The sequence below is a fragment of the Oncorhynchus masou genome, chromosome 18 (genome assembly GCF_036934945.1).
Source record: "Oncorhynchus masou masou isolate Uvic2021 chromosome 18, UVic_Omas_1.1, whole genome shotgun sequence".
NCBI classification, from domain to species: Eukaryota; Metazoa; Chordata; class Actinopteri; order Salmoniformes; family Salmonidae; genus Oncorhynchus; species Oncorhynchus masou.
The window spans coordinates 52,632,373-52,645,228 of record NC_088229.1 but is presented as its reverse complement, the minus strand read 5'-3'; the positions used below and the strand labels follow the sequence as shown (position 1 = coordinate 52,645,228).

Genomic DNA, 12,856 nt, shown 5'->3' with positions numbered 1-12,856 from the left:
TTTGTTTGGCGCACTCCTGTCAATCTTGAGTAATGCCACGTACCTGATTTACACATAGGAGTAGGCCTAGGCTACCTGGCCTGCGTGCGAATGTAGACTTATAAATGTGCCCATTTGGGGATCTGATACTATTTCTGATTGTCTTAACTCACCATCACTGTGGAGCTTTTTTCTTTGTCTCAAATATCAAGAAAATACTTTTTTATTTTTAAAAAATCTATTGAGATTGACAATCGTTCCTCAGTGTAGCCTATGTGAAAAATATTTCCATCTCTCTCCCTTTAGATAACCGCTCGGAATGAAAGGGGGGAAAAAATCATGCTCTGACGTCAAAAAATACCTGATTTACTTATCCCTTGTGCAAATAGCCTACAGCTGTGACTGTCTGTCAGGAGCTCACTGCGGTGTGAAACTCTGAGTGCCCTGAATTTTTAATACAATGTTGCAAGTCTGCTAGCACGAGTCTGAACCAAGTTAATAGTTGATACAATGTTTCAGTTTCTTTGCTGTGATTTATAGGATATTTATTTTTATAAGCATATTTTCCACCTGCGGGCTACAATGTTTGCGGGAGGTGGAGATCGGGAACAGGTTTTTTTCTTTTACTGGTTAGGCTATATTGATCTTTGGCTCCCTCTTTAGTCATTTCTGTGTCGTCATTTTTATTTGCAGTGCTTAAAGCATCAGACAAGCTCAGTAGCCTACATATAGTTGACTTTATTCAAACAGGTTGTGTCTATATAAGGAAAAATACATGTTTACATTTTTTACCAATCGATTGGTCGAAAGAACAGATGACTCTGTCTACCAATATTTTTGTTGTTGTTGTCTGGTATAGCCTAGTGGGGTGGGTGGTCAAACCTCTCTTCCTCGGCCAAGTGTTGTTTTGTGCTATGTAAGCCCATGCAGTGCTTGTAGTAAACACCAGTTATTGTGGTGTTGGGAGTGATTCAATTCCAGATTAACCAAAGACACTGGCCTCCAGGCTTGGCGGTAAACCGTATTTTACTTTATTTATGCATGGACAGGTTTGGATTTTTACTTTACCTTACATAACGCTATTTCAATGTTTTGTTTGTTAAATATAACATAAATGTAATAATAGGCCGAACTGTATGATGACATTCAAAATGATGGCAATCAAACATTCTTACTGCCAGTAAAAGACTGCTAACAGTTGAGAACTGCCAATTTTCTTGTAAGAGCTTCAGGCGTGCAAATACATACTTTTTTTGCCATTAATATTGCCTGTGAGGCTGCACTGTTGCCAAAAGCACCCTAGAAATCGGCACAATGCCCCTTATGGCAAAAATAAAATCTGCCTATGAATCCATTGAAAATAATTGGTCATAGAGAATAATTATTCAGATTAAGGAAATGTGACTTTTTCCACAAAATACAGGCATACAAAGACCAAACAAATGTGGTACACTGGAAATAACTAATTTGTGAAGGAAATGCAGAAATGGAATGCTGAATAATATTTGGTTGAAGTTTGATTGTTTTGTACTGTTCAATCAGAAGAGAGGGAGCCCCATTTTTTTAAACCGCTTAGAATATATTAGTTGCCACCTTAGGGTCATGCACTACTCATGAGGCATATTTAGAACTTTTATTATTCAAAACATAAAATACCGTCAAAAATGTGAAATATCGTGATATGATATTTTGGCCATATCGCCCAGCCCTACCTCCAGTTAAGTGTTATTTTTCAATAGTAGTTAATAGGGATGTAAGGATTCACTGATGCTCTGTTGAAAATTGTGTTTAACTGGACTTAAAATAAGCTACCGGAGACGCAACTCTCATCTGGCTATACAGTAGGCTACATGCTGAATGGGGCTTACGATAGATTTGGTTTTTCATGTTCACCAGCAATAGTTTTTGTAGTTTTGTGTTAAACTATAAGTGTATATATGGTCATTTTTAGTTGACAAATTTCATAACAAGGACCACAATTACCTTGACGGAGCACTGCATGGCCAAAGCGGGTGGAGAGAAGAAACTCCCTAAACTTCCGAAGGGTCAAAACCATTCGATTTTGAGATGTGGGTGGGGGGATGAAATCCAAAGTTGTGCTATAAATATTACTTGGCTATGTCATAGCTAATTCGTTAACAATACATATTGGTACATTTACTAGCTTAAACATGATAAGTGGGTGATGACGATTTCAGAACCAAAGTGGGGGGATAGGAAACAGGATACATTTTTACCCCATAATCTAGTGGTTAGTGGGATGGTAGATGCCTAGTTTCCCTTATGGCTCAGCTCCGGTACCTGCACAGTGTGTGTGTGTATATATGTATATATGTATATATGTATATATGTATATATATATATATATACTGAAACTCTTTGTGAAAACTCAGAGGCTCAGCAGATTTGAATTTATAATGTAAAATGAATGTGTTTATGCAACATGTTATCACCAAATCTTTTCAAACTAAAACGTATCGTTCCTGTATCTTATCGGAGCTCATGTATCTAGATGCCTATTGAATGGTCTTGAAATGGAAAGATGCACATCCCAAGTATGACATTATTTATGTCTGTAGGCCTAATATGTTGACAAGACAAAACTATCCGCAAAGTAGCTGGCAGGTCACCTCTTTGGGACTTCCTGAAGCAGTGGAAGAAGAGGATCGAGTAACCTCAAAGATCTGGGCCCATTTTCACAGGGTTTGTGTTGCTGAATCAATTTTGCCTTTCAGATTATAATGAACAGGGAGGGCCTGATTTTACTAATCTTGAGAATACTTTTGAATACAGGCTCAGTAGTATTGTCCATTGACCCCCCCCCCCCCCAAACCCAGCTGGAATAAAATTGACCTTTCATGCATGTTCAGGGCAATAATGAATTATTGAACATTATCCAATTTGCATTCCATTTCGTTATCTAAAGACGCCCCCCTCCCCTTTTCATTCACTAGGCCAGGGCTCTCCAACCCTGTTCCTGGAGAGCTACCGTCTTGTACGTTCTCCAGGAACAGGGTTGGAGAGCCATGCACTAGGCCCTTTTAATACTAACACAATTATCAGTCAGGCTTTGTGATGGTTATCGAAGATGGTGTCTGTCTGGTAGCTGAGAGCATCACAATCTCTGCGTGATCCTTAGAGACAAGTGTTTATGTAGCCCCGACAGCACACATTTTGTTTGTATCCCTGGACAAGCACACCTGCCTGCTGTTGGGGTTACTTGAGGACCAGAGTTGTGGAAACACTGAAATAAGTGTTTGATTTATGACTTCTTTGGTTCACTCTGGCTGTCTGTTTTTCTTCACATTTTTTTCCTACTTCCCCTCATCTTTCATTCTCCGTCATTCTTTATTTTTTTCTTCTCCCTTTTCTTCTTGTTCTTCTCTGTTTGGACTCTAGCATGGACACGCTGCATGTCGTGGCCCCTCCCCTTCACCCGCCAGTCAAGCCAGGGGCGGGGTCAACCGCGCGTCGCCGACCCCTCCGGTTGCTAAGGGGGGTGTCTGAAGGGAGCCGCATGGCTAGCGGTCGTTTTCAGACGCAGCAGGTGACCGCCAGCGATGTCACAGCGAGTCAATGGTAGGGTTCAAGGAAGAGCCACTAGTCCCTAATAGACAACGTTAGCTTGATGCTCACTGTACCGAGCACAAGTGTAGAGACGCATAGCTGTGTGTTTGTGTGCAAGGGCATGCAACCAGTTGCTAAATCAGTTAGTTTTAGTGAAAAAAGCTATCCTTGCTGTGGTCAATTTACTTAGATACCAGCCTAGTTGTTGTTGCAGTGTACTGTTTTGTGGTTCAGCATCACCCTCTATTCCACTGTGCCCTTTTCCCCATTACCCAGCTTTCCCCTCCAGGCTCTTTTTGTGTTAAAATCAGCTCCTTCCTTGTTACATCATCATCCGTCCCCACATCAGCTGCTTTCCATTCATATTTAAAGGCCATTACTTATAGATGAACATCTGTCTTCAAATAGTTCAGCTTCGCTGTTATTATGGCTTGTGATGTGGCTTTAGGTGTGCATGGATACACAATGTGAGCAGTCTTTCTAACATCTGTGTATTAATGTTGAATTGAAACTTGAGGCGACGGTAAGTAGCCTTCTAACAGTTCTCTGATTTATGATCTCGCGTGGATGTAGGCTTGCAAAATTCCGGTTGGAGGATTACCTTCCATGCTTATTCCTTCATGATTGCGGGAGCCCTCCAACCGGGATTGCTGGAAAAACCTTGTGATTTTGGGAGAGTTATCAATGTCTTTATGACCTTATGTGATCCATTGTGTGTGCCTGTACCTGTACGTGCCTCAGGGTTTCAATTAGGAAAATATGGTGCCAGACAATGTGACTGGTAAGACTTCAATTTACCACCATTTATCAGACCCATATGCATTGGGTGCATAATCCATTAGGGCGTTCACTAGGGCTGACCCCAATTAGTCAACTATTAGTAATTATTTTGAGATATAAAGACCTTATTAAACATTTAAATGAAATGAAAATTTGCACATGAAAACCATAACTGGCACGCAGATCGGTAGAAATGATCAGATAAAGTGGCATTCCACATGAGAAATGTTGCCGATTCCTCGTGTAACCTATTACCGCACACTTCAGGAGAGTAATGGCAGAATCTGCAAAAGCCGACAGGAGGAGGCTAGTTGGGTCAGGTTCCGTTTTTTTTTTTTTCTTCTTTTTTTGTAGTTATGTCGATCTCTGGCAACTTTTGGTCGACCAAGATTTTTTAGCCTGTGACACCCCCAGCATCCACCCACAGTGCTCAGAATGACTGAAATCACATTTAGATTGTGGTAATTCATCTTAACAGAACATGCAACTAATTTAATGAAGCAGCCAATAAAACTTCATTTTCAAACATTTGCCAAAATGCAATTAGTGGGGAAAGCACCATTCTAAACAGTGCACATGCTAGCGGTTCCATATGTGACCGATATGAACATCTCTGTTAGAAACCTAGAAAAAGGGGGAATCCAAAGATGAAACAACTAGCATGGGTTGCTAATATGACAAGGATTGCCCCTTTGGCATCTGGACAAGAAAGTTGAGATGGAAGCCAATAGAACAGGAGAGAAATGGAAAAACGATGGGTCTAATAGGGAAATACATTTATTATTTGGGTGCCATAGTTAAATAATTCCTCCTGTCTGTACAGAAATGAGTCAAGTAATTCAAAATACTTCACCAGAATGCATGACTTAGCCACAGAGGAATCAGGGTCATTAGCTTCTTTAAAAAAATAAATAGCTGTGTATTGTTTCATATCACAAGCTCATAGGCCTATGTCTATTTGGGAAGGCTGCAATTTGGGCAGCGCGCGGCAATAGGCCTAGCTTATTTGAGTTGCGGCTGTCAGTGAAAAGCATCTTAAATATGTGTGAAGATAATGTCTTGGGTATAATTTAGAATGTTGAGACAAGAAGGGGAGGGGTGTGTGGCAAGGATTTAGGCTCAGCTCTCTCTCGCCAATTCTTGCACATTCATTGTTTTATTCACCATTTACATACACTGAGTGTACAAATCATTAAGGACACCTGCTGCTCTTTCCATGACATAGACTGACCAGGTGAATCCAGGCGAAAGCCATGATCCCTTACTGATGTCACTTCAATCAAGTGTAAATGAAGGGGAGGAGACTGGTTAAAGGAGGATTTTTAAGCTCTGAGACATGGATTGTGCATGTGTGCCATCCAGAGAGTGAATGGGCAAGATGAGATTTAAGTGCCTTGGAAAGGGCTATGGTAGTAGGTGCCAGATGCACTGGTTTGTGTCAATAACTGCAACGCTGCTGAGTTTTTCACGCTCAACATTTTCCCATGTTTATCAAGAATGGTCCACCACCCAAAGGACATCCAGCCAACTTGACACAACTGTGGGAAACATTGGAGTCAACATGGACCAGCATCCCTACTGAACACCTTGGAGAGTCCATTCGCTGACGATTTTGAGGCTGGTTATCTCACATTTAGTTGAATTTTAACTTCTAGATTTTGAGAAACAAAAACATTATTGCTATGAAACTATTCCACAAAAAGGGGGAAAAAAGCTGGCTGATGGAAACCCTGGCATGCCTGTGTGTTAGCAGGTGAAACCATGTCATCATTTGTCCCCTTGCCACATATCTCAGTGTGTGACCTCATTTGTCTTCTCTCGCTCTTTTTCTCTCTTTTAACAGCCTTTTGGAAGCTGGGGACGCCGAGGAGCCAGAAGGTAAGAACTCTGCTTTTACAGGCCTCAAAGGCACCATTGTACAAGGAAGGAGGTTTTTTCTTTCCACCTCCTTTGTACTCTCTATACATTTCAATGTTAAAGAAAGGAGGCTACAGCGTGCACAGTACATTAAACAGATACACAGGTGCTATAGCTGTCGGGATGAGAGGGCATTAATAGGGCTAATGTCGCGCTTCGGGGCAGAATGAAAAGGGGTTATTTCGGCCCAGAGCCTTTTCAGTTCAGGCAATGTTTGAAAACTGGCCATCCTACCTCAGGGGTTCATGTTTAGCATCAAAAGCAGCAGTGGTGGCACAGGGTGAGGCCGTGTGTGCATTGCTTGTGCTTGCGTCCGTGTGTGTGTGCGCGTTTGAGAGAGACTGAGTGTGTAAGAGGGAGAGGGTATTCTGTTTGTCTTTGTGTATGAATGAGAAACAGAGGGAGATTGTGGGTGACTTAAGTGCTACTGTGTATAAATCAAGTGTGCGTGCATGACTGCGTGTGAGACGGAGAAATGTTCAGGACCTGAAGGGAAAGTGGCAAAAAGCTCTTTAATGCTGCAGCAATCCCAGTGCTTGTTCCGACACGGAGAGCTTGAGAGAGGGAAAATTGTGGAGTTCGACCATGGATCACTTCTTCGCTTCCTGACTCGCAACCGCCCATTTCAGTTAAACATTGGTGATACAAAGCAGTGAAATAAATACAAAAGAGGCCGAGGAAGAAGCAGACAAAAACAAGGGAGGAGAAAGGAGGCAGCGAACTGATGATACGAAAAGTTTCAGAAGGAGAGAGGAGAGAAAGGTAAGCTCTGTGGGCTCGTCAATTTAGTGTGTATATGCAGAGTTGGCAAAGCCTCTGTTTTGCTTTCAGAGTTTTCTATTGGATAAAGAGGAGTGGGGGGGATCAGATTTGGTGTCCCGTCATAGATAATATGGAGTTCCCCATCCGTGAAACTGTTCCACTGGCAAGTGTGGCAGAGTTTAACTCTCAAATGGAAAAGGCTGGTCGAACTACGAAGAATGCTGGCTCAGCACATACAGTACCAGTCCAAAGTCTGGACACACCTACTCATTCAAGGGTTTTTCTTTATTTTTACTGTTTTCTACATTGTAGAATAATAGTGAAGAAATCAAAACTATGAAATAACAAACATGTAGTAACCAAAAGTGTTAAACAAAATATATTTTAGATTCTTCAAAGTAGCCACCCTTTGCCTTGATGCCATTTTTGTACACTTGGCATTCTCTCAAGCAGCTTCAGCTGGAATGCTTTTCCAACAGTCTTGAAGGAGTTCCCACATATTCTGAGCACTTGTTGCCTGCTTGTTGGCTGCCAGGTCATCTGATGCAGTACTCCACCACTCTCCTTCTTGGTCAAATAGCCCTTACACAGCCTGGAGGTGTATTTTGGGTTATTGTCCTGTTGAAAAACAAATAATAGTCCCACTAGGCACAAACCAGATGGGCTGGCGTATCGCTACAGAATGCTGTGGTAGCCATGCTGGTTAAGTGTGCCTTGAATTCTAAATAAATCACAGACAGTGTCACCAGCAAAGCACCCCCACACCATCATACCTTCTCTGTGCTTCACAGTGGGAACCACACATGCGGAGATCATCCGTTCACCTACTCTGTGTCTCACAAAGACACGGCGGCAGGAACCGAAAATCTAAAATTTGGATTCATCAGACCAAAGGACAGATTTCCAGCTGTCTAATATCCATTGCTCGTGTTTCTTGGTCCAAGCAAGTATCTTCTTCTTATTGATGTCCTTTTAGTAGTGGTTTCTTTGCAGCAATTCGACCATGAAGGCCTGATTTCATGCAGTCTCTTCTGAATAGTTGATGTTGAGATGTGTCTGTTACTTGAACTCTGAAGCATTTATTTGGCCTGCCGTTTCTGAGGCTGGTAACTGCTGCAGAGGATAAGTTCATTAGAGGTAAAAAGCTTTCTTTCCTGTGGCTGTCCTCATGAGAGCCAGTTTCATCATAGCGTTTGATGGTTTTTGTGACTGCACTTGAAGAAACTTCTCCGGATTGACTGACCTTCATGTCTTAAAGTAATGATGGACTGTCACTTCTTATTTGAGATGTTCTTTCCATAATATGGACTTAGCCCTATTTGGTAAATGACCATCTTCTGTATACCACCCCTACCTTGTCACAACACAACTGATTAGCTCAAATGCGTTAAGAAAGAAAACAACAAGGCACACCTGGTAATTGACATACATTCCAGGTGACTACCTCATGAAGCTGGTTGAGAGAATGCCAATAGTGTGCAAAGCCGTCAAGAAAAAAAGGTGGCTACTTTGAAAAATCTCAAATCAAATATTTGTTTAACACTTAACACTTTATTTTGGTTACTACATGATTCCATATGTGTTATTTCATAGTTTTGTCTTCACTATTATTCTACAATGTATAAAATAGTACAAATAAAGAAAAACCCTTGAATTAGTAGGTGTCTCCAAACTGTTGACTGGTACTGTACATTTCACTTACTTCAAAGTAGTCTAACCCCTTGAAAATAAGAGAACCGGGTGACGTTTTGAATTAATGTGTGAATTCCAACCACAGAGCTCAATTCTGGAGCGTCCCAAGAGATGCTGGGTAAAATTCACATCAGCGCTGCTGGATCCATTGGCCCCTCTAGCAATCCCCGCTTTCCAATTGGCTCCCTGTCTTTCCCTGAGGGATACAAGCTGTTTCATGATGAATGGGAATCACTTACGGAACAATTGCTAATCTTCAGAGGTGGACATTTTGCCAAGGCTTTTCCAGGCTTTTGTGTTTATTTTGATCTCTGTGAAAGGTCTAGGATGAAGTGATGAGGGCTGGACTTGAGTCAAACAGTATCTTAGAGTAGCAGCGATGATCTGGGATCAGTTTCCCCATGTCTGTATATCTTATTTATTATGATCAAGGCAAAATTGATCCTATATCAGCACTCCTACTCTGACTCTCAAAATGGTTTCTGGCTTGAAGTCAAAATGCAAAACCCCCACTGAGCATAACTAGAGTGAAGCTCAACTTCCTTGTCTCGTGTGTGTGTGTGTGTGTGTGTGTGTGTGTGTGTGTGTGTAAAGGGTCTTTGCTGACTTGTCAGAAGTAGTTTTGAACAGCCGACTCGAGTGGATTTTGGATTACGTCAATGTGACGGCCACATGTAGCCGCACAGCTAAATATTCCTTTCCTTTGCACTTTAACATTCATTTGCACCAAATGTTTCATGACCAATGCATGGTTTTCATTTTTTTTAAATCCCACTTTTTTTTATTTAATTTTTGCATATATTAATTGTAAGGTGAGTGCACTCTTTTAGATTTAGATTTCTAACATTAAAATCTAACGATTATTTCTGTTTTACCATTTTAGTTTTTGCAGCTTTTTTCTGGTTCCCTGTCTGCTGGTGGCCGGTGTGCTGCTAATTGGCACGATCTATAATCCTGAAATGGAAGGGCGTGTTGGGTGATACCACCACCATCCAGCATAGGGGAAATTGATTTCCCCAGTTTAAACTGTTACGCTACAATTTTCTATTCTAAACAATGGAAGCTTTTAAAATGGTAATTAATCAGGTTATTTCTAATTACCGCATTTGTATCTGCTGTGTTCTGACCTTATGGCTTCAATTAAAGTGAAGGCAGCAAAAACGTAACCACATGTAACATATGGATTTACATTTGTATACGCATCAAAAGTCCCAATTCAAAGTTATACCTCCCTGTTAAATTGTTTGAATTATTTCATAAAGCTGATCAGAACCGATAAGAATTCCGAAGTCTACTACATTTGCACTGTATGAGTCAGCCAGTGGCTATCAACACCTACAGTAGCTAGCTAATTCACAGATTTAATAGGGAATTGAGCCACATTAAAGAAATCTGAAACGCCATCTAACCAGTTATTAAATAGTATTATATGCAGTTTATCTAAGCTAGCCAGCTAGCTAACTAGCCTAGCTAGCCAACCACCAAGGTCAGCATAAGTTGCTAGCCAGCTAGCTAACTAGCCTAGCTAGCCAACCACCAAGGTCAGCATAAGTTGCTAGCCAGAGTTCAACACGATTAACAACTCGAAACTAGCACAGGCAGGAACCCACAGAGCACAATTTAAACGACACCAGCAGATCAAAAGCAAAGAGAGAGCAGAGACTTACACATTGATGCTTGGGGCCCAACCTATGGCAAGAGTGGCTGAAGTTGCTAAGCGAGAGCCAGGGAGCGAGGCCCTTCAGAGGGATAGGCCGTTTCACCGTGCTGAGGAAGAATCAGTGAGGCAGATAATCCGATATCTATATAGCGAGGGAAATCATAAGTAGATTCCAGGAGCAATACTTCAGAAGCGGCAGAGTGCACAGTAGACTAGGGTGACAGTCAACAAGTCGGCGATCAGAGGAAAGCTTCAGGCAGGTGGAAGTGATCACACAACAGCAGAGTCCGATGTCAGTCATCTAACACTAAGCCAATGTTGAAAAAGTAATAAAAATAAATCTCTGGTAGCCTAATTCAGAGAAGCAAAGTTGACAAAACAAATATTTAAAAAAATGAGGTACTAAACAATTAAAGCATGTAGGGAGGATTTTTTTTTCCTTTTGTGAACCTGAGGCAAGAAGGCACAAAGAGCTTGCCTGTTGAACATGCAGGATGCCTCACGTGTGGGGAATTCACGCTGATTGGTAATACGATAGCGTGTTTACATCACATTTCTTCGTGATTGGTGGATTGTAGCTTACCACCACCAACACACGGTCTGGAATGTAATTACATGCTAGCATGGCTAGTGACTAAAGTTAGCCAGCTCGAGCTAGCTATTAAGCTAGCATATGAACTCTGTAGCAGAATAGGTTCTCTTAATGACAGTCGATATAGTGCATTCTGAGTAGTTCCAGAGTTACCAGAAAAAAAGTTAAATATTTAAAAAACCCAAAACTATTAAGAATAAATTGTTATACAGTGCATTTGAAAAGTATTCAGACCTTTGACTTTTTCCACATTTTGGTACATTACAGTCTTGTTCTAAAATGTATTAAATACATTTCTTTCCTCATCAATCTACACACAATACCCCATAATGACAAATCGAAAACAGGTTTTTAGAATAAAATAAAAAAGACTGATGCCTTATTTACATAAGTATTCAGACCCTTTGCTATGAGACTTGAAATTGAGCTCAGGTGCATCCTGTTTCCATTGATATATCTTTGAGCTGTTCCTTCATAATTCTTAAATGAAAAGTTTGGAACCACCAACGTTCTTCCTAGAGCTGGCCGCCCGGCCAAAATGAGCATTCGGGGGAGAAGGGCCTTGGTCAGGGAGGTGGCAAAGAACACGACGGTCACTCTGACATAGCTCCAGAGTTCCTCTGTGGAGAAGGAAGAATTCTCTAGAAGGACAACCAGCTCTGCAGCACCAATCAGGCATTTATGGTAGAGGGCCAGACCGAGGCCACTGCTCAGTAAAAGGCACATGACAGCCCATTTGGAGTTTGCCAAAAGGTACCTAAAGGACACTGACCATGAGAAACAAGATTCTCTGGTCTGATGAAACTAAGATTGAACTTTTTGGCCTGAATGCCAAGCGTCACGTCTGGAGGAAACTTGCCACCGTCTCTATGTTAAAGCCTGTGGTGGCAGTATCATGCGGTCGGGATGTTTTTCAACGGCAGGGACTGGGAGATGAGTCAGGATAGAGTGAAAGATGAATGGAGCAAAGTAGAGATCCTTGATGAAAATCTGCTCCAGAGCACTCAGGAACTGAGACTGGGGTGAAGGTTCATCTTCCACCAGGACAACAATCCTAAGCAAACAGCCAAGACAAGGAGGTAGAGGCTTCAGGACAAGTCTCGGACTTGACCCCTCTCGAACTTCTCTGAAGATACCTAAAAATAGCTTTGCAGCGATGCTCCCTGTCAAACCTGACAGAGCTTGAGAGGATCTGCAGAGAAGAATGGGAGAAACTTTCAAATATAGGTGTGCCAAGTTTGTAGCGTCATACCCAAGAAGACTCAAGGCTGTAATCGCTGCCAAAGGTACTTCAAAGCACCACAAAATCGCTGCCAAAGGTGCTTCAAAGTACTGAGTAAAGGGTCTGAATACTTATGTAAATGTCAACTGTTTTACGTTTTTAATACATTGCCAAACATGTTTTTGCTTTGTCATTATGGGGTATTGTGTGTAAATTGAAAAAACAACAACAATTTAATACATTTTAGAATAAGGATGTAACCTAAGTAACCAGTCAAGGGATCTGAATACTTTCAGAATGCAATGTATATTATTTAAAATTATTTAAAAGTTCCTTAATCATTTCTTTAGGCTGTGGGAACATTGTCGGGATATGACAGAATGTACCGTGCATTCGGGAAAGTGTTCAGACCCCTTGACTTTTTCCACATTTTGTTACTTTACGGTCTCATTTTAAAATAGTTTTTTCCCCCTCATCAATTTAATCCATCTACACATAGTACCCCATAATGACAAAGCAAAAACAGGATTTCTCTGGACAGTTTTTATGTTTTAGGAACATATATTTTGTTTTGTCCAGCAATGTTCCGACCAGACTGTTCCCACAACCTAATGAAACATTCTGGGAACCTTTTTGAAGGACATATCAAATGTGTCCTGGGAACATTCTTGCAACATCAGGCGAA

General features: G+C 41.3%; 1 protein-coding gene across 1 annotated transcript in view; it reads left to right on the top strand.

Annotated features, from left to right (window-relative positions):
- svild (supervillin d) overlaps nucleotides 1-12,856 on the top strand; it is a 115,496-nt gene that overhangs the window by 34,620 nt on the left and 68,020 nt on the right. Inside the window, 1 exon segment of the mRNA XM_064923657.1 lies at nucleotides 6,170-6,204. Coding sequence (XP_064779729.1) covers nucleotides 6,170-6,204 — 35 coding nt within the window.